At 36.2% G+C, this 23098-nt stretch overlaps 1 protein-coding gene across 1 annotated transcript; it reads left to right on the forward strand.

Moving 5' to 3' along the window:
• The first annotated feature begins 1581 nt into the window (after nucleotides 1-1581).
• Nucleotides 1582-21640, forward strand: SE (C2H2 zinc-finger protein SERRATE (SE)). The gene is made up of 12 exons (XM_010253317.3): nucleotides 1582-2189; nucleotides 5792-5919; nucleotides 7324-7381; nucleotides 12924-12998; nucleotides 13097-13171; nucleotides 13261-13308; nucleotides 13548-13616; nucleotides 13709-14506; nucleotides 14603-14651; nucleotides 16518-16801; nucleotides 16915-17097; nucleotides 21166-21640. The coding sequence occupies exons 1-12, from the start codon at nucleotides 1768-1770 to the stop codon at nucleotides 21224-21226; spliced, it is 2250 nt and encodes a 749-aa protein (XP_010251619.1). The 5' UTR covers nucleotides 1582-1767; the 3' UTR covers nucleotides 21227-21640.
• Nucleotides 21641-23098: the final 1458 nt, after the last annotated feature.

Genomic DNA, 23098 nt, shown 5'->3' on the forward strand with positions numbered 1-23098 from the left:
AAAATGATATGTCATGTAGTGTCACGTGTATACGGATTTTGACGAAACATTAATGGACACTAACGACAGGGATAGAGTTAGTCAATTGTCAAAAAGCTTAGGGGTACGACAATAGTTAAATAGTGAGGGTATTGTTTGTCAATTAGCTAAACAATATGGGTAGTTTAAAAAATTTGCCCTTTCTTTTAAGAGCAGACTTTCACGTCACTCGAGACGAGATGGTTTGATGAATCGAATAACCTCTAGTGGTGATGATATGGTAGAGTCGATGAGTCATATAAAAAGTAAGGCAGTCAATGATTAGGGTCTAATTCGTGACATGATGAAATTATTCCGAACCAACAAGAAATTAGGTTTTCCTGGTCCCGAATCAGACCCTACTGGAACAATAGTTTGGAACCTATAACCGATCCGGTTATTAATCGGGCTAATTGGGTTTGGCACGATAAGAACAATTCAGAGGGTTTTCCTTCAAAGATTAAGAGGTAAAGCTGCAAGTCTGCAATTGAATCTGCTGCCCTAATGGCTGTTGGAGTCAAATTGAATGTATAAAATACTTGGTAGTGTTGTAAATAGGAACTTAGGCAAAGAGGCAATGATAACCCTCTATGATTGGGCCGTTAAGCATCCCCATGTACCAAAAGAAAAAAAAAGATCACATAGGAATAAAACACAACTCAAAGTGCTACCTGCCGCTACAACATGTTTCTGCCGTTCAAGAAGAAAAAGCAATCGATATAAAACAAAATACAGTGGGGATTTAAGAAGAAAAAACCATAGCTCAGATCAGATGGTTATTTCTTGTTGTGGTTCAAGAAGAAAAATCACTAATTGATGGTTAATTGCCACTACCGTTCTTTATATTATTGCATTTTCTGCATAGATGCCGTGACTACACTTCCCAACAAGCAAATTTGGTGTTGTGCCTATCACCTACAACTGCAACATCTCAAAGTTTTGTGAGTGGTGTATGGTTTTGGCGTATGTGTCTCCCTTAGTGGGCGGGCATCCGATGAGATGAGAATAGTTTAGGGTTTAGAACTGCTAGTGAATAATAGAAATAGTGAAAAGCGAAAGGGTTTAGGGGTGCATAGAATTTCATTAAGACTATGTTTGGTTTGAAAGAAAAGGTAGGGAAAGGAGGGAAAGGAAGGGAAACATTTACAAACCTTGTATTGGTTTCCCTTCCTTTCCCTACATTTTCCTTCAAACCAAATATAGCCTAAAGAACTTCTATTAGATGGACAATTTTAGACATCTACTATAATTGATAGTACGTAAAATACCATTAATATATCATAAATGTTATGATATTTAATCGGTTTGGGACAGCTAAGACCGGTCCCCAACCAATAATAATCAGGACACATAATGAAGAACTCTGAATCAGAACCAACGGGATAAAACTCTGAACCAGAACCAGAACCAGAACCAGAACCAACATAATTGGTTCGGTTCTATTTCTATCGAGTAGACCCGACCCATTGACAACCCTAATAAAAAGGGGCACGCAACTCAATCATACCAAACACACCCTTGCTAAAGATTAATGTTTTAAATTTCACGTGCATATTTCCAAGTAGGGATAAAATGCACGAAACAAACATCTCCGCCTGCTCACATTTTCACGGCAGCTAGCTTCTTTGAGTCATTCTCTTTCCAATTGAACACTAATTTTTGTTCCAGCCGTGAGCCGATTCGTTCACTCTTCGCGGTTCCTAGGGTTTCAAGCTTTCTCGTCCTCAACTGGTTTTTGATTTTCTATTAATGGCAGAAGTGATGAACATGCCCGTCGAATCTATCGATCGCCGTCGCGATCGCCAGTCCGAGAGGAAAGAGAAATCGAACGACGACGACGACCTTCCACCTCCACCACCGCTTCCTCCCCCGTCGAGGAGAAGGGACAGAGATTCTAGGGAGAGACGTGACGACAGGGACATCGATCGTCCTCCTAACCGCCGTGGTGGCGTCGATTACCACGACCGGAACCGCTCTCCTCCGCCAAAGGAGAGGGATAGGGATTACAAACGTCGAAATAGTCCTAGTCCTCCTTATCGTGACAGGCGCCATTCTCCTCCTCGGCGGTCTCCTCCACCACCGCCTTTCAAGCGCTCAAGGAGAGATGATAGTGGTTACGATGGCCGCCGTGGAAGCCCTAGGGGTGGTGGCTTTGGACCGGACGATAGAAGGTGAGTGAGTGGTTGTCATTCTCGTTGTCATTCTGTTATTTGTGTTTCAGAACGATGGCAGTTTCTTATTCGATTCGAGGCTTTTGTCTCAAAGAATTTAGGTTTACGTCTCTTGGAGCTATGTTGATAGCATTATATGGTCTAATATTTCGAGGGGGATTGCAGTGACGGGGAATTAGAGGCATTTTGATTACAGTTAAGAGGAAAAAGGTAGCTCAGTAGGTGTGTTCATGTAATTGATCGATTAATTCTTGGTTCTTTGGGGAGTTTCACCAGCGACGACAGAACCACTGTTAGGGTCATATTTACAATCTATATGTACCTTGGAAGCATGGATAAGAATGGGAGTGATTTACCTGGAATTCGTCTTTGGCTTTCGTGCTTCATATGCGGATTTCTTCTTGCTGGCATGTGCTCTTCTTGCTGAAACTCAAATCCTGTAGAATGGAATTTCTTTCTGGCTGTTGAACTTTGCAAAGCCCCCACATGGTTATTGCCCATCTTTCAAGGCCTGGATCTTTTGTAGGGAAAAACTTGGAGGTGCTTCTCTACATTTTTTTTTTTTTGTGATACTTGCTTCTTTCTTATCCAAGTGGATGCTAAAGAAATAAATTTGAATTTGGAGGTTAGGTATAGTTTGGATACCAAGATACAAGGGGTCTTTCTTCTATCCTATTGACCATATTATGTTTTGTGGTGGTAGAGAGGGCTCTTTACTTAGAGGATTTCATTATGATGCTTCCCCATCCTCTCTCTCCCTTGTGTGAAGCTTCTAATACAGGTCAATCAGCAGTGGGGTTTAGGCTCATAGATGGGTTACTCCTCTGTCTTATTATCCATATCCTCCTGTTAAGTTCTTGAAGGATGGGTCTTTTCATCTCTTCCTAGTTCTTTTCCAGTCCATGTGGTTGAACATAAATATTATGTGCAAAGTTTCCAAGGAGTTGCCGCGTTGCCTAGGTTACTAGGCGCCCATCTAGGTGATTAGGTGCCTGCCTAGGCGACAATGATCATAAGTTGGGTGTCTTATTATAATATGATTAATGTCACCACATCTTAATACATTCTATTCTAACCATGCATATCGTTTATATCTAAAGTTTTACTATTGAAGTTTAAGAGATCCAAGAGTTTTGTGAAGGGAAAAAGAAAGAACAGCAGTAAAAAGAGTTTATTATTGTTTTTTGTTTCTACTATTTCCTTGCTTTCTTACATTAAATAAAACAACAGCTCCACCCTTGTTTTTTACTAACCAATTCAGCCTTTTATTTTATAAATTTCTTATCACCTAGGTGGCTAGGCGTCCACTGATACCCATAATCGCTTGAGGCTTTGATAACCATGAGTGTTTTGCATAATAATTTGACAAACAGAATATTGGTTAAAGAGTTGGCAAACAGAACATACTGACAAGCCCATGCTGCAATTTGCATGTGCGTAGTGCACTAGTGTGGTTTGAAATAGTTCAGTTTATGTAAATACTCAATATCTAGAAGCTGGTTCTTAGCTCATATATACATGAAATCACATAACTGATAAGTAAGAATTTACATATGCTGGATCTCCTAAGCTCAACCCTTTATGCTAAGTTGTAAACTAACCAATGGGAATTTGTAAAAATTCATGGGGTTGGCTTTCATTGGTCAGACTCTTATAAGTGAGAAAGGGTAGTTATGATAGTCGGATATCTCACTTCTGACAGTCTTACCAATCAAAACCACCACTGTGAATTTTGATGAATTCTCATTGGTTAGTATACAACTTATGACAGAGCTTCAAGTTTAGGAGATTCGGACTGGAATTTACAGTCTTGGTATGTCTGTATGAGAGGTGTAAAGATTGATCCTGGATCTCCTGAAAGCAAAAGTTGTGTGCAACCGGATGCTGGACTCGCAGAGTGTTTGCATGGCTTTTGCTTTTAGGAAATCCGGTCTCATAAAAATTTCAGTTGTACTGCAGCTAAATTATATGATATTGTATAAGTAAGGTAAAAGGATGTAAGGGCATGATAACTGACCAATTTTCAGTCTAGAAAACTCTAAAATGGGTTATTGATAAAGAAAAAACTCTAAAATGAGTTAAGGGGAAACCCATAAGTAATGGGTTTAGGGGAAAACCCATAAAAAATAGGCTTATGGGAAGCCATGATAACCTCTTCTTCTATGCCTCTCTCAACTTACATGAGCAAAACAAAACATCATTTCTTTATGGCAGATCAGGGGTTCTTCTCATCGGTGATCACTCTTTCTGTTAGACTCTAACAGTTTACTTTATTAATGAAGATTCATTTTTTTTTTCTTTTAAACTAAAAAACAGTGTTGTAGAATGAATGTATAATTCTTATATAACTAAGCAATGTATGCTTGGTTATCAATAAAAAACAGTGTTGTAGACATAAAGGGATTGTTAATCCAATAATGGATTTCAAGTATGAAAATAACTCAAATGTAATGATGTGCTAAAAATTACTAATCTACAAATTATGACAGTTCATAATTCTAGTTTCTACACAACTACATCACTGTTCAAGGGATAAATGGCTTGCCACCATATCTACATGTCTTATTGTTTCTCATTGTGCTGTCACTTCAGCAATTAGGGAATCAATAAGAGGTTATTGGCATGGCAGGTGCAAATTGATAGGATTTGCTGGCTTTTAGGTTCTGCATAATTGTATTCATACTCTTGGGGATCTATAAGAGGGTAGTGAATGAATTTAGGTTCTGCTTCTCCAAGCTGATGGATGTCTTCTTACTGTAATGTGGTTTTAAAGCTGATAATCTTTTAGTAATATCTATAAAAAAACACTGCTTTTATTTATCACCAGAACCTAATAATATAGTTTGAGTAATATCTATAAAAAAACAAATGTTTGAATAATTGCAGTTATCCAGATGTAGTTCATCTGCAACTTGAGAGTCGCTATTTTTTCTTGTGGAATCTTTCCAATCATTCTATTATCTTTTTAAAAGGTAAAAGTATAATTGTTGTATTAATATTATGTGAATGACTTATAAAGCTGCCCATGTATACCAAGGATCCATATATTGGGATATACGGAAATAGATTATGGTAAATTGGGTTTTGTGCAACTGCTGATTCAGTGCAATTTATTTCTTATCACTGAAGAAACAAATGATTTGTGGGAGAAGCGGAATGCAGTCTCATGTTTCTTTTTAGGGGTGAAAGTTAATGTTCCCTGCCTCTTTCTGTAAATGCCTCTTTCTGTAATTACTTCCAGTCTTATCTCATAAGCACATACATATACAAGTGCCAGCACACACAAGAAAAAGAAAAAGATTGAAGGTGTACAATGTGCACACATAATGAAGAGAAAAAGAAAAGATGCTGTTGTGTGAACTTTTTTCTTTCATGATGCTGTGACAGTCGATCATATGCTATGACCACCAGTTCCTAAATTTGTTAATTTGTCAATTTGTGAAAAAGAGTCTTTTGGGGACTGTTAATGGTCCTGTATAAGTTTTGTGGTTCTGCATTTGTAAGCAGTGCTTCTGTTATTTATGAATAAATGCTGTCTATGCAAATGTTGTTTAGATATTGTTCGATTGTTAAGATATGCAGGTCTGGATATGATTATGCAGGTTTGGATATGATTATGTTGGGGGATATGATCGTGGTACCGGTGGGGGCAGACCTGGATATACTGATGAAAGGACTCATGGTCGGTATATGAATCGATCATCTGGTGGTTATCAAAGTGGGTTTTCAGGTAATTGATCATTTAACTTCTCCTTTTGAATGTTTTCAGGTAAATTGATCATTGAATAAATCACTCTAAATCCTGGTTTAATTTGGGCCAAAAGTAATGCTCATAAACCTTGTCAGTGGTTTTTATCTCTTCCGAAATGGCCACCTTTTCCTCCATCATGGTATCATGTAGTTCTTTAATGACATGTAGTCTTAGGGACTCCTTTTGGAAGTCAAAGTTGGTTTCCTTTAAAGAGGTAACCATTTAAAATATTGAATTTATCATTTTGCCCAAATTTGCATACCTTTCATATCTCACGAAAGCAAGGGTCGGTCCCATAATTTTTCAGGTAAAAGATCAAATCTAATTTTAGAGGATAAAGTTTTCAGAAGACAAATCTTTTGACCGAGTGCACTGGCTACTTTATTCTTAGTACTTGTGATGAATTGCAAATGCATACTCTTTGAAGTAGGAAACCCGCTTAGCTTGTCTGGCATTGATCTTTGTTTGGGTACTTAGAAAACGAAGAGCTTTGTGGTTAGAATAGTACAAACTTCTTGTGAATGAGGTGGTGATGCCAAAACCTTAAAGCTTGTATTATAGCATAAACATCAATGTGATAGGCAAAATAGTGTTTCTTAGCTTCATACGGCTTCTCAATGAAGAAAGCTATTGGGTATCCATTTTGACTTAAGATAGCTCCAATTCCTATGTGAGATGCATTACATTTACTTCAATTACTTCTTCAAAATTAGGTAAGGCCAGAACGGGTGCCTTAGTGAGCTTTTTCATGATTAGATTGAAGCTATCTTTAGCTTCATTTATTCAAACAAAGCTTGTGGACTTCATGCAATCAGTCACTTGGCAATGGCAATGCTAAAATTCTTAATGAATCGCCTTAAAAATGTGGCTAAGCTATGAAAGCTTTTCACTTTCATTATTGACTTTGGAATCCTAAAACTTTTCAGAGTCAAGAGTTCTCTTTGCGATAAATAGCAGTCCTGGGTGACATCTGCATGTGTTATATCTTTGTTTCTTGTGCCTCTATTGGGGAAGCTTGTAACAATTGCTTATCATTACTGATTATTGAAATTTTAAAGAATCTTTTACTTATAAAAAAAAAGTATGTATATCTTTGTTTCAGCTATATAAGCTATTCTAGTACCTAAAATGTAAACAAATGCCTTTATTGAGATAATTGGTTTTTTGTTTTGAAATTAATGTGTACACCGTTGCCACACATTTTTGTATCTAATACCTTTATAAAGCAATGAGCTTAATATGGGTGTGACATCCTATTTAAGCAGTCAGGTGCATATTTATTCACTGGTTTTCAATTTTCAACTTGTAGATGAACTGTTGACCTAGGTTCCTCTTGTTGTCACAGTTGAGCTCGGACTATACTTCATTATGTATTTTTTGCAGATTGGGATTCAGGTCGTGGAGGTTATGGTGATGCTTCAAACACAGGGAATGCACAAAGGTTAGTGATTTAATTTGTCTATGTTAGGTTAGAATTCTTTTGCATTCTTTATTTCAAATCCTGAATTTTGTGTCATTTTTTGTTACTAAAACGCTGATTTTTATGAGTGAAAAAGGAATCTATTGGAGGAAAGTAAAGGGGAACACTCTCATTCATCATTCAAAAAAAAAAAAAAAGTAAAGGAGAACACGGAGTTATTCATCCAAGGAAGGACCAAAGGATAACCCATAAAGGCTATATGTAAGGAGCACGCACTAAGGAGCATACAAACTGGAGGCTGGTGTTAAGAAAATTAACTAGCTAACCCCAATAGGAGCTCTAGGAACCTTACTCCTGGTTAAGCTGTTGAAAATGTGGTGCGGAATTATATGATGCAACTATTGTAATATCAATATCTTAGGGATTTCTTGAAGGGATTATATAGGTCTTTTGGGATGTGAAGTTAGGGTTAGAAAAGTTCCTAGGTCTAATGGTGGAGAATTTCTGGGTTTGAGAAATTTGGCATGGACTCCAAAGGGTGGAGTTCATTTGTAAATAGAAATAACACTCTTGAAGTCCTTTGAAACCAGCTATGCCACTACTTATTTTCTCCCAACATATCAGGTATAGTGTTTTAAAAAGCGTGGGAGGTGTACGCCTGGAGGCGCCTCTAGGCGAGGCGCTCCCAAAATGCCCTAAGGCGTATGCCAGAAGCGCTGACACCTCTGAGGCGTATGCCTCTTGCGCTTTTTTCATGAGGCGCATGCACATCTTATATAAAAAGACAAAAAAAAAGAAAAAAGAGAAAAAGGAAAGGAAAGGAAAGGAAAGGAAAGAAAAAGAAAGGGAAGGGAAAGAAAAAGAAAGAGAAGAAAAAAAGAGAAAAGGAAAGAAAAGATGAGGGGAAAGAAAGTGGTTTCCCCTTGCCCCTTCGGTCGGAGGGCTTCACCCCCTAGATCCCCACACCCTTTTTGATGCAGCCCAATTTGTTTTTTTGCTTGCTTCGCTTGATTGCCTCCGCGACGACAAGACCCTCCCTTTCAACTAATGTTATGCATCTTTATTCTTCTTAATATAAAAGACTTTTATTAAAAATAAAGAAAAAAATGAGATGCCCCCTTCCTCTTCATCTTCCTCTTAATCCCTCTCCTCTTAAGGAGGCTTACGCCTCTTGCGTTTTGAACTACGCCTCATGCCTCTAGGTAGTGGAACGCATCGCGTCACGCCCTCGTCTTTTAAAACATTGATCAAGTATTACTCCTTGTCTCAAACTTGGGTTATAATTTGGGAGGATCATTTGTGTGGAGATTCTCCCCTTTGCCAATCCTTTCCCATTGTTTTAAAAGCTGAACCTCAGGTGCACAAAGGCATACACCAGTGTACAAAGGGTTGTCTTATCGGTTATTTCAACAAATCTACCACAGAGTTTGCCAATTTGCTTGATGACTCGAGCAAATTAAATGGTAACCCAAAGATTATGATCCCAATTGGTTCAAAGGGTTTCTTCTCTCCAACAGATTAGTCACCATATACTAGTTTGTTTGCATATACTGGGCTATCTTTGAACTAAGATACTTTGCTGTTAATGTCTATGCTCGAAGTGACGATAAGCATGCCTTGTAAGCTTTAAACTTCTTAATTTGAAGGTTTGGTGGCAACACCAAATGACCAATGATTTTCTCTACAATTGATCTCCAATTATTCAATTACCTATAATACTGTTTTTTTGAGAGAAAAAAATTGTTCAATTACCTATATACTGTTAGATTCATAAAAAAAAACCTATATACTGTTAGGACCAAAACCTTATGTTCTTACGTTCTCAACCATAACCATCAAAAGCACTTAATTAGCTATTGATGTGGATGGTGTTTGATGGTCCACCTTTTTTGTGGACTATCTTTTAAGTTTGGTATCTTTTGTTCCAGAGTCCATTCCTCCTGGATCTCCTACAATTCATGTGTTCACCTTTGATAAAGTCAACCGTCCTTTCAAACCCCACTTTTCAGGTATACATGCCATCTGCTTTTCATTAGCTTGAAAGATCTCATAGCATATGTATCTTCCTTTGGCATTCGTTTTTCTTTCCATTTCATAGCTTCTGTCGATGCAGTTAAAAACATTCCCCCATGTTACATTTTCATTTGTGTACATGTTTCTCTTGGAAGCGCTTGGACCAGAATATTCCTGGGTCACTTGGAGTATTTCACCAAACCACTATTTAAAAATCAATTCCTTTATATTATGTATACTTTTTATACTAGTAATTAAGCACGTGCGTTGCACGTATGGATTTTTTTTCATATTAATTACTTGAATTTTAGATATATCATAGTTAGGATAGAAATTGAAAATCAATAAAAGTAACAATATGGCTAAAAATAAACTTAAATACTTGTACTAAATGTGCACCTGTAGAAATTTTAAATTACAATAACAACTATTATTATTATTATTACTACTACTACTAAATTTTGTATTCCATTTCTGTCTTAAAAAATAATATTTATTTTAACAATTATTTTATTTAACATGATGATTATATAACATTAGAAATGCTCCAAAATGTTTTTATTTTAACAATTATTTTCATCTACATTATATACATAAGTTTCACTTGTCACACTTATTTTTTGTTTTGACATAATATCTAATTTTTTATATATTCTTTTGATTACTTGTACTTTTTTTATTTTTTTAAATATTTATTATTTAACTATTATATCATCGATTAATCCATTTGACTCAAACCACTAACCCATGGCCCAAATAGAAAAATAGTTTGATTTTTAGGTTGACATTAAATTTTGTATTACATTTCCATTGATAAGGTTATATCTTATGTATAATATTTATTTTTGTTCAATATAATGAATGTATAATATTATATATGTATCCAATATTTTATTTTTTATAAATATATAACATTATATCTTATGTATAATATTTATTTTTGTGATTCTTTGTATTTTCTATTTTTAAAAAAGTTATTATTTGAATATGACATCATTTCATTGTTAGGTTGATTTTAATTTTGGCATTCCATTTTCATCATTTACAAAAAACACTTCTTACATTTCATACTTATTTTTGTTCATTATAATGAATATACAATATTAATGACATGCCCGGTTCTTTTTATTTTTTCGTATTATATATTATATTTATTTTAATTATCATTATTATTCAATTATGGCATTATTTATTAACGGATTTGACCCAAAATGGTTGAATTGCTTACCCACCAGCGAGAGAAGAAAATGGTTTTGTTTTCAAATTATTTTTCAAAATATTTATTTTTATATTATTAAAATTAATTTTATGTTGTGGATTTAATTAGTATAATTTAATGATGAGAACAATGTCTTAAATATAGGATTTAATAAGAGAATATACCTTAGATATGAGATTTAATGAGAGATAATTGGAAAATAGTTTTACTTCCAATTGGTTTTGAATTTTACATTTCATTTCCATCATTAATAAAAACATTTCTTATTTACCATCAATGTTTTCAACTTGTTGATGACTTGGCCAAATGAACTGTTTGAACCGTCACTCGGCCTTGATTCTATATTTGGTTTTGTTGAAACTCCCTCTTTTGGTTAAAAACCATCCAACTTGGGTGGTTCAACCATTGACCCGTTCGACCCAGTAACCAAGTCGCATGTTGCACACTTAATTATGTGCAAACTTTTGGAAGCCATAACGATGTCCGATTGGGGTTATCTCTCTCTCTCTCTCTCTCTCTTTTTAAATTAAATTTCGAGTAACTTTTTAAGACCTATACGTCCCAAGGCCTTTATGCGCCTTGCCTTGCTATTTTTGCGAAAAAAACCCTTTTTTGGCCCCAAATTGCAGTTTTTAATATTTTTTAGAAAACAAATTTAAATTTAAAACGGAATTAAAAAGCATAAATAAATATAACATAATACATATATTATATGTAATATATGTAAAGCATAACTATGATATATGTAAATCATAAATATACTATTTATAGATAAAATATGTATTTTTACACACACACATAGTGTTGACACAGAGCGGTTTGGCTCGTTTGACATTGACAGTTGAACTGGTGACCTATGACCTGAAGGCAAAAGCGGGTTGGCCTCTGTGTCGGTTTTTAAAAGATTGTTTATCATACTTATTATTGTTTAGTATGTCAAATATATGATGTTAAAAACATTCCCATTTTTTAATTTCCATATTTTTTTGCATTTTATATATTTTTGATTTTTTTTTTGTTTAATTGTGGCAACAAGGATTGGCCCATTTGACCCAAATGGTTTAATTTCTTACCACCACCTAGATGAATACACCACTTTTTCCAGGTAGATTTTAAAAGTATAAGTTTAATGTTATTGAAATTATTAATTTATAATGTATGTATTTAATTTTAGAATTTAATGATGAGAAGAAACAAAGAAGCCTTAAATATATGATTCAATGAAGGTGAATGCAAATTAATGCCTTAAATGTTGTATTTAATGAGAGATAATTGAATGCATTGATTATCTTAAAATTAAATCTTTTCAACTCATTTTATATCAATAACTAATTACCTTATTTGCCATCATTTTTTATCAATAAATTTAAATATAGAAGGGTAAATTTTGTCGTCACAAAATTCCAGAAATATTCTTGAGCCTATTCGTACTTTTTAAAGTAGTATAGATATATAAAAGGGTTAGTTTTTGTCAATGCCTATATTTTTATTTCCTCCTTTGAGCGTGTTTCCTTTTTGGTTATACCCTTCTTTTCCACCATTTACCCAAATTTTCTGTGGGAGTTGTAGTGTACACTAATTTGTTTGATTTCAATTAATACTTAATATCAATAATCATACTTGAAGTCCTGAATTAGTAGAAGTGGACTTTCAAGTTGTCATAAACTAGATTTGATCTAGGGAAGAAATGCCTTGGACCTTAAGGTTTTTGGTAAGAGCAGCACATTGGCCACCAGCCTATACTGCTAATTCTGGTGGATGTCTACAGCAGCAAGTAGTATTCAGTCTCTTAAGCTTGGGCAAGGGGTCACATGGGAAAGCCTACCGTGTGGTGTACCAGGGCAGACTGGCAGGGGGAAATTTGAATGTGTAGAAAATAGTAAGGGCGATTATCGATAAAAAAAGTAAGGGCGAATGATATAATCAGAAAGAAGCTATAGTACATTTCTCCTACATCCTACTTAAACTCTTAAAGATTATATGGAATTTGCCATTTAACTGATAACATCATAATTTACTTTAAGAAAAAAATCCAACTATTTAGACACCTCTTTTTACCTACTTCTTTTGCTTCAGAGTACCTCTTTTGATTTTCTCTTCACATGGTGACATTTTCTGCAGTAGAAACCAAAAATGTTTAAGTATTTTCAGGGCATTAACTTGCCCTTTTAGTATATTCCTTTTAAGGATATCTTTTCCCACCTTTTTCGTATTTTGCTATTTTCTTTCCATCTTGTTCTTTCTTCATTTCATTTATTCCATGGTACTTGCTTTCCTAGAGTTATTTTCTCATAACAATATTGTAATATTACATGGTGTAAATTGTTTCAGAGAAGGCTTGATGACTTATAAGCAATTCATTCAAGAGCTTGAAGATGATATACTACCAGCTGAAGCTGAACGCAGGTACCTAATGTTGTCAAAGGATTACTGATTCCTGAATGCTATAGTTGGACATGACTAATATGCTAACATATTCTGCTGATATGTCTTTCATAATATAGGTATCAAGAGTATAGATCAGAGTATATTTCGACCCAGAAGCGTACATTTTTTGATGCACATAAAGATGAGGAATGGTATTGTTAGTTTAACAGTTCCATTTTGTATTTTCCTCCATGTCTTTCCTAATTTCCATCTTCCTAATTGGATTTTCTTATGGACATAGGCTGAGAGACAAGTATCATCCAACAAATTTGCTGTCAGTCATTGAAAGGTTTGTTCTACTTATTTTGTGTTTAATATAATAACTGACAATGAGCCTAAAATGGTAAAAGTTCATGAGCCAGTAAATGAAATTTTTTTAGTTCCTAAGCTGTTTCCTGTTTTGAAATACCAAGTACTGCTAGTTATGAATAAAAAATTTATGGAGAATCAATTCTTTCTTGTATACATACATATGTATGTAGTTGAATTAAATTTTCTTGTTTTGTTTCTGTTACATTTTCTTTATAGGAGGAATGAAAATGCTCGAAAAATTTCAAAGGACTTTTTGCTAGACCTACAAAGTGGAACATTGGACCTGTAAGTTTGGTCCTCGTTTTTTCCTTGCTTTGGTTAAGCATCCAAGTCATTCTGTTGACTCCATTTCCTTGTTTTTTTAATAAAATATTCAGAGGACCTGGCATCAATGCCTTATCATCAAACAAATCAGGTCAAGCTAGTGATCCCAACTCTGAAGATGAAGCAGATGGTGGTGGCAAAAGAAGAAGACATGGTAGGGGACCGGTTAAAGAAAATGATCTTCTTTCAGCTGCTCCTAAGGCTCACCCAATCAGTTCTGAACTTAGACGAATTCAAGTTGATATTGAACAAGCACAGGCTCTTGTTCGTAAGCTTGACACAGAAAAAGGGATTGAGGAAAACATTCTTGGAAGCAGTGATCATGATAAAATGGATGGTGAGAAATCCCATGGAGGGCCGATTATAATTGTGCGGGGTTTAACCTCTGTAAAGGGCCTTGAGGGGATTGAGTTATTAGATACACTTATTACTTACCTCTGGCGAATTCATGGTGTGGATTACTATGGCATGATTGAGACAAATGATGCCAAGGGTCTTCGGCATGTGAGGGCAGAGGGCAAGAGCTATGATGAAACAAATACAAATGCATCTGATTGGGAGAAGAAACTTGACTCATTTTGGCAAGGGAGATTGAGGAGTCAAGATCCTTTGGAAATAATGACTGCCAAGGAGAAGATTGATGCAGCTGCTGTTGAAGCTTTAGATCCATATGTCAGGAAGATAAGAGATGAAAAGTATGGGTGGAAGTATGGTTGTGGAGCCAAGGGTTGCACAAAGCTCTTCCATGCTGCTGAATTTGTTCATAAGCATCTGAGGTTGAAACATCCAGACCTGGTTATGGAGCTAACTTCAAAAGTGCGTGAAGATTTATATTTCCAAAATTACATGAAGTAAGGGCTTAACAGCTTTTCTTTTTCTTTTTATCAATGTCTGTGCATATGGTCATTTCTATGATACAATGATTAATATATTATTACTTTTTGCAGCGATCCCGATGCACCTGGTGGGACACCTGTCATGCAGCAACCTCTTCCGGTATGATTCTTTGGACCTATAATGCATGCATGCACACACACACACATTAAATACATGTGATAACCTATACTTTTGGATGTGCGATTTATCTTTAGACTCTAGTTTTTTTCTTGAACTCTTGAGCTGAATCTCTTTGATTCCCAAAATGAAACAGTATATAATGTAAAATTTGGGGCATGCGATCAATGTCCTAATGCTCCTTTTTGTTCTCGTTCTTTCCCCATGCTGGCCTTTCTTTAGAGTGATCATTTATGGTTTGATTTCTTTAATCCCTTGCTATTTTGCGCTTTTGGATGGTTAATATAAACTGAAACCAAGATACTCATGATTCATTTAATCTTGTTAGAAGGTATGTATGTTCAGAAAGGAGATTGTGCTAGCTGTTGTTCATGAAGGAGATTGTGCTCTATCCTTTGATTTTGTCATTGGAATTTCCTTTTTTTTGTGTTTGTCAGATCTATTCTTATTGCTCGTGTATGTCTCTCCTTGTTTATAATTGACAACAAAGAGGTCTTATTCTATGTGTATGATCTGCAAGAAAATGCTGCTGATTATGATTGAAGGTTGTTTATGATGCTATTTCATTGTGATTATCTTTGTATACTTATTATTTCTTTTTTGGTTGGTAACTAAAAGCCTTGTTTTATTAACAAGAAAACGGCTGAACAAGATCATGCTTAGTTTGCTTTAGTGGGGACATAAACAAGGCCAACCAAAGTAGAAGAATATGGGGAATACATCTTGAGTAGTGATGGAAAGATTTGGGGTGTTGGTGTTGGGAGATGAAGATAGGGAAAAGTTTGGGGGAGTGGGAGTTGGTAATGAGGAACCAGAAAATAATCCAGATCAAGTTGGAATTTGAACTGAGGAGCAATTAAGGAAGTTTAAATGAAATTAGGATTGCAACCTAAGAATATGGATAATTCCAAAGGAAATAAGAGTCCAAAGAAAGCTAGAGTTATGCCTGGAATCCAAAAAGGGGGAGTCAAAAGCAGTATAAAGAGGAAAACTGAAGTTGAAAACCTCCAATGCTACTTGTGACAGAAATGGAGAAGTAGAAGGCAGAAGGGACTTGAGAGTTGAGATAGATTGGTATTCAAGGGATCCTTTAAAATACAAGATAATGAAGATCATAAGTTGGAATGTTAAGTGATATAAAAGTAGCATTGGCTCTCTTTGAGGGCCAATACAAGGATTGATTTGGAAAATATGCCAAATCAATCCTTTCCAAATCAATCCTTTTATGTTAAGTGATATAAAAGTAGAATTGTCTCCAATAACTACGGCACTCCTCCAATAACTAAGGAATTTCATGAGAGGGGTAGCACATGCTTCAATCTCAGTGGTAAGACATTTGCTATAATTTATAGACTTTATTAGGCTGATGGGTATAAAATCCTGGGGTCAAGAAGCAAGTGGGAACTTGGGAATAAGTGATATAAAATAGCATTGGCTCCAATAACTACGATACCCCTCTCATGAAATTCCTTAAAATCTCCCACTAGTCCGGATTTCATAATATTCAAACATTTTTGAAAGTAGGCAATTGTGAAACCATATGGACTTGGTGCTTTATATGCATCCATCTCAAAAATTGCAGTTTACACTTCTTTGTCGAATGTTTTTTCAAGGGTGGCAGTTAAATCTTTGTCTAGGACAGGCCAATGCAGTCCCAAGACAACCAACTTATTCTGAAGTGGTGGTGATTATTTGTTGGCTCCTTTGATTTGCCTTTGCTGTCATGTATCTATGCTTTATATTATTGGTTTCTGTTCTTGTATCACTATTATTTTGTTAGATTCAGCTAGAAGATGTCATGACATTTTTCATTTGCCTTAACTGACAATCCAATTCCTGTTGTGGTAGAAGGACAAGCTGCAGAGGCGTAGAACTGGTTCAGATAACCGATTCAGAGATGATCGGGGAAGCCGGAGGGAGCATGACAGGGCAGACAGAGGTGATGATGAAAGATATGATAGATCTGAAAATTCACCATCTCGTGATTTCCAGTCTACTGGTGGAATGGAAGGGGGAAACCCTGATGAGCCAATGTTTGATACCTTTGGTGCACAAGGCATGCGTACTGCACCATCATTTCCCTCAGATATGCCCCCTCCTCCTCCAGTATTAATGCCTGTTCCGGGTGCTGGGTAGGTTTGCTTTTTGGTTTCTATTTGTTTCTGTTTATGGAGTGTAGTTATTCATCTCATATCTTGTTCACCATTTCTTTTAAACCTTACCATGTTTGGGAAATTATTGCCAGTCCTCTAGGACCTTTTGTTCCAGCCCCACCTGAAGTTGCTATGCGGATGTTGAGAGAGCAGGGGGGGCCATCTCCTTACGAAGGCAGTGGTAGGAAAGGGCGGCCTGGCCCTCAAATTGGTGGTCCAGGCCCGTTACTTGCTGTTTCTCCGGCTTTTCGACAAGATCCTCGACGCATACGAAGGTAATTGATCATGTCTATTACATTTACATGTTAATAAAATTATTATTTTAACTTGGTGTTACCGGATAGTTCTGTTCTTGATTTGTGTGTCATCACCACCACAACTACCATTAATGTTTTATTATTTTATACTGTTTTTTTTTTTAAAGTCGATAATGCCATTGTTAGTTTTATGAAATTAGTACTTTATTATTTCTTAAATGAGTTGGACTCTGGACATCATTTTCTTAGTTCCTAGTTGTTTCCACTTTCTGGTCATCCATAGTGTAGACTTATTGGTGGACCCCATTATAATTGGATGACTTGGAGGGTGTTTGGAACCATTGTTGTTCCTACCTGAAATGTTTTGGATTGAGCAATACAAATTAGCATTCAAGTTATTTGCGGCTGTTTATAGTTAAACAGGCATACTTTAAAATGCAGTTGTAGGAGGCTGTTTATAGAAATACTAAATTGATGCTTCTTGTTCCTGGGGGAGGGGGGGGGTGAAGTCTAATTGGTTTAGCTGAAGTAACTGTAATATGTGATGGACAACTCATATCTCTCACCAATTTGTATTGATTAACACAAAACATTTCAGGTAGAAACAACAATGACACCAAACACCCTCTTGGTCAGTCAATCTATCACTTGAGCGATATTGGACCATTACCCAAACTTTTTTAGGTGAACAGTTCAGATGAAATGCCATTGCAACCAACCTATAGCCCAGAAAACTCCTGAAACTCCAGTAGCACATCAAAAATGGAATGGGAAGAAAGTGGGGAGTTTAAGAGAGAGAGGGGAGAGAATTGTGGTGACAGTCAATCTGGAAAAGGTGGTGGAAACCAAAGTGGAAGTAAGTAAAGCATTGAGGCTACTTATTCTTGGAGGCATAGTTTTCAAGGCGCCAAGGCGAACCTAGGCGACAGGGGAACGCTTTGTCGCCTGGTCGCCTAGGCATTACTTAATGTCAAAAAAAGAAAAAGAAAAAAGGGGGATGCACCCCTATTTTCTCCATTTCAATAGAAGTAACAGATGGAAGAGACCCTATTTTCTTGTCTTGGAAGAAAGAAAACATGAAATAAAAACCTCACAAATCATGGACAAGACACCCCTGTTTTAGTTCAAAAAACGATGAAGATGAATCTTTTTTTCCAGAAAAAGAAAACAAAGGGGCAGATCCCTGTTTTTTTGTTCCAGAAGGAGTGTTTTTGTTTAAAGAAAAAGAAAAAGTGTTCTAGTCCACTGATGTTTTTGTTCCACAAAGAAGTGGAAGAGAAAGGAGGAGGGGCGGAGCCTCTATTTTTGTTCAGAAAAAGAAAAAGAAAATTGGCGTAGCCCCTGTTTGTTCCAAAACGAAAAATGAAGAAGGGGCGGAGCCCCTGTTTGTTCCAAAACGAAAAATGAAGAAGGGGCGGAGCCCCTGTTTTTTCTCCAGAAAGAAGAACAAAAAGCATACCTTCTATCATACCTCTCAAACTCATCTTCAAATATTATTTATCAGAAACCTTGAGGTCCTTGATGAGATAAGAAATTAATAAAAAACTTATTATCTTATGAAATAAATAAAAATAATGATTCAGTGCATCATGTCTATATTTATATTATAGACTTGGAATATAAAAAATTATTAAATATACAAAGCTTACAATAGGTTATATATAATATATATCATATGGCATTTCGGCGAGGTGAGACCAAAAAGCGCCTACACACCTAGGCGCCCGCCTAGGTGTCGCCTTGACAAATATGCTTGGAGGGGAGGATTTTGCTAAGAAAATGTCTAAAGATTTGCAAGAAAGACATCCAATACCTTTGCAGAATAAATGAGATCTTCGCTTGGGTGCCGAAGAGAATGATGCCAACTCAAGATCACAGTTTGATAAAAAAAAGTTAGATCTGATTAAAGGAGATTGTAGAGGAGAGGAGAGCTGGCACAAGATCAGTTTTTTGAGAGAAATGTGGTGTTGGAACTGTAATGAAATAAATAATTAATGATGGTCAAAAGGCACTGAGGGTCTTGAAGAAGAAACCTAATGCTATTAGAAGATTCAACAGAGGGAGAACTCATCAAATAGTCCAGGTCTAAAAAGTGTTTGCAAGACTGAAAGGGGGTTTGGAATTGGTCATGCAAAGAAGGTGAGAAAGTCAAAGAAAGTTTTAACAGAAGCAAAGAGGTCTCTAATTAAGCTTATGGAGAGAGGGACCTTTTTTGTTCTATTGTTGTACAATTTTGTTTGTCTTGCTTTTGCTTAGTGGTGGTGTTTTTTGGCATATGGTGGGTTGTTTTGAGTTTTGGTGGGTGGTCTTGGCCTTTTTGGAGATGTAGTTCTTTTCTCTCAGGTGCCTGCTGGTCACCTTCCTCTGTACTCTCTTTTTTATTTTAATAAAATTTTCTTTTATTACCAAAAAAATAGGGAGCTGCCAAAACTAGTAACCAAATCGAACTGACTTCCTGTTGACTTTCAAGTTTCAGCAAGCCTCACCCCCTTCTAGACACATCACATACAGACAAACTTTTCCTCTTTGCCCTAGGTTTTCTCTTTGGTGAAGCTCTACCCTCATCCTACTTTCCACTCTATTTGGTAGCACTTTCCAGCTTCTTCCTTTCAATTGCCACAACTACATTGCAAATTATGCCATCCTCCCATTTTACGTCCCAACTTGATTTCTCATCCCCTTGCTGCATTGAATGAAAATATTTGTAGGCCCTTGAATTAAACCAACCTCCTCTGTCCATGAATAAATGAATAAAAAATAGAAATGAAGAAACTGACCAAAGAAACTGATTTCTTATAAGGTAATCATCATTCTCTTTTGGAATTTGTCTTCTCCCAACTTTTATACTTCTTCCATCCAAGGAATCTGATTTCCAGATTGCAACATACTCAAGTCAGTATCAATAAAAATGCCTTCCTCTTTTTGATTATTACTACAACTTTCATGTCTTGGAGCTGGAGTGGTTGGATGTATTACTTCTCTCTCCAGACCTACCCCTCATGCCTTAGGCTGCGTTTGGAAACGATGCAAATGGAGTGTAAATCCCGGTTCAGGGTAAATTTGCACTCTGGTTCACTTTTGCCTGTGTTTGGCAACATTATATTTATGCATTGACAAATGACAGACCAATGCATATTTACATTGATAATAAGATGTAAAAGTACAACAATAAAAAAGAAGTAAGTTTGCATTCAAGTGGGCTTTTGATAAAAAATGCATATGCTTTATTGAAATTCATGTTTGCATCCTTTACAGCTAAAAGTATGTTTGGTAAGAAGGTAAATTTGTCGGTGCAAAACTAACCCAACTTTGCAATTTATATGAACTGTTTTACACTCTACATATTTGCATTCACACTTATGTGCATCGTTTCCAAACGCAGCCTTAGGATCTGTCTATCCTTCACACTATAACTTTTGGCTAGGACATTTACAGTACATTGGTTTTGTAAACCATTTGTCCCACTCCTAGAAGCATCTGATATAGCTATGTTTAAAGGGATGATCTCCATCACACACCTAGGCATGGAAACCTCATTTATTGCCTTGCTTGTTGTGTTAAAAAGATCGGAGTCTTAAATGTAACAGCTAGGTTGGGCCTAACTGTAGCTTTTAAAAAGTTTTTGAGATTTTTGGTCGTGATTCATTCTTGTCTTGGCATATAGCAAAACATCTAGTGTTATATTGCTTATGGATGTTTGGTCATAATTTCTTACTTTGTTTATGAAGTTTCATGGGTATATGACAATTTTTGTTGTTGTTGTTGTTGGGTAAATAAGTTCTATATGGTGGTCGTTGAAACACACATGCAAGGGCTTCTTTCATGTTGGTGACATATGCATTTGCTTTTATACATATTTGTAACAAGTAAAATTTTTTGTCTGCCACTTGCATTGGTAGAGTTTGTATCTGCTGCGACCAGTGTTGGAGGTTCAATAATCACCGTTAGTTTTGGCAAAAAAATACGAACTAATGCCAAATGAACCTCTCGATTGGCCATGCTCTCATACATTACATGTTAGCATTATGCTAGATTCAAACTTCTCTTTACAATGTGCGACTGATATTTGCATTCAATTGGATGCAGTTATCAGGACTTGGATGCCCCAGAAGATGAGGTCACTGTGATAGACTACCGGAGTTTGTAGGAACAACGCTCAGCTTCCCGAGAATGTTAGATGTCTGCAATGACAAGGGATCATTCGTTTCATGCTTTCCTATTAATGGCTACTTTACGAGTGGAATGGAAGTTGCCACATATTTTGTACCATAGTAGGATATGAAACTGGTTGCCGGTGCTAGTCATAATTGGAGTTGCTAATAGCTATCTATGTTGCTATAGTTTTACGGTACCCTGATGGAGCCTTAAGGGATTGAATTTCGAACTTGAGGCCCAAGTTTGGGGGGTTCTGTCAACTTGTGGCATTGTTGAAGTTTTATTTCACTTCTGTCCTTGAACCATTGTTTCTTCTCTATCAATTAATGGAAAAAGTATGTAGCTCATAATAAACTGAAGCTGAAAAAAGCGAGAAAAAAAAAGAACAAAGGGATTGAATTTCGAACTTGGGGCCCAAGTTTGTGATTCTGTCAACTTGTGGCGTTGTTAAAAGTTTAATTTCTTGATCTCCTTGTTAAAAGTGTAGGTTCACTGTTGTCCTTGTCCTTGAACGGTTGAACCCCATTGATTCTTCTCTAAAACTATCTAGTCAATAGTAACACTGAAAGCTGAAAAAGAGGAATAAAAGGAAGAACAGCTTTTCCATTTAACTTTGTTATGGAATGAAACCAATGGTAAGATTCAATCATTCATGCAAAATGCAAATATCAGTGAGAGTTGAAATGATCTAGGTTTTGATATTTGCTGGAATTTGTGCCGAGCTAGGTGGGGCGTATTGGACTTTGTTGCTCCCTCATTCTTTTTTTAGTTTTTTCTTTTCAACCTGCTTCAGAGGGGTCGGTTTAAGGCCTGTTTACCCCGAACTAGGTAAGCTCCTAATATGGTTTGATTCCCCATACGTATCGTTCCAGCATCCCACCGATATGCCCCTACAGTAGGTGTATTGGTGGTCTGACCGGTTCAGGGTGTGGCGAAGACCTAAACTGGCTCCCTTGAACCAGTTGGCAAAAAAAAAAAACTACCAAAAGGAGTATCGATTCGCTCGATATGTCCATACCGGCGTATCGATATTTTGAACCTTGGGTGAGTGTCTTACAATCAACTATCAAATAAATTTTTGGAAACTCATGCTCTCTCCAAAAATTAAAATTTCTCTTATTAAATAATAGACTTCTCACGAAAAATAATCTTATAGTCAGGGGTCTTGGGATTGATCCAGCTTGTGTCTTTTGTGGGGAGGTAGGGGATTTTGATCACCTGTTTATTAAATGTGAAAGCTCTAAACAAATCTGGAGCAGAATAGATGAGGAATTTCCGATTCCTGCAAACTCTTTCTCGTCGGTTAGGCAGTGGTGGTCTTTACTAAACAAGCCAAATGGTTATTCTAGGGATAATTTCTTTAGAGAAAAATTTGCAAGTGTTTCTTGGTTCATAAGGAAGAATAGAAATAATAAATGTTTTAATAGAGGTTTTAATAATGCAGAGAATATCATTGGCAGAGCTTTTGCTTACCGGAATGAAATTAAAGAAGTTTCTTTTTGCGTGGGTATCACTAACGGTAAAAGTTTAAATCTTGTTAAGTGGTATAGGCCCAAAACTGATTGCATCAAAATCAATTTTGATGCTTCCTGTTTGATTAATGGCAATTGTGCCATTGGGTGTGTTGCTAGGAACAATCAAGGTTACGTCCTCGAGACCAAAGCGATTGGGATTGGTATCACGACGATCAACCTTGCGGAAATGTGGGCTGCATGGGAGGCTATCAACATCGCGATTAATTTCAGGGACCAACAAATCACCATCGAAGGAGACAATATACTGGTTATAGATTGTCTCAATGGTCAAGTCTCACCCTTGTGGAGATTAGCTAGTATCATTAGGGAATGTCAAAACTTTGTTGAGT

The sequence above is a fragment of the Nelumbo nucifera genome, chromosome 7, assembly GCF_055504915.1.
Source record: "Nelumbo nucifera cultivar China Antique chromosome 7, China Antique-T2T, whole genome shotgun sequence".
NCBI lineage: Eukaryota > Viridiplantae > Streptophyta > Magnoliopsida > Proteales > Nelumbonaceae > Nelumbo > Nelumbo nucifera.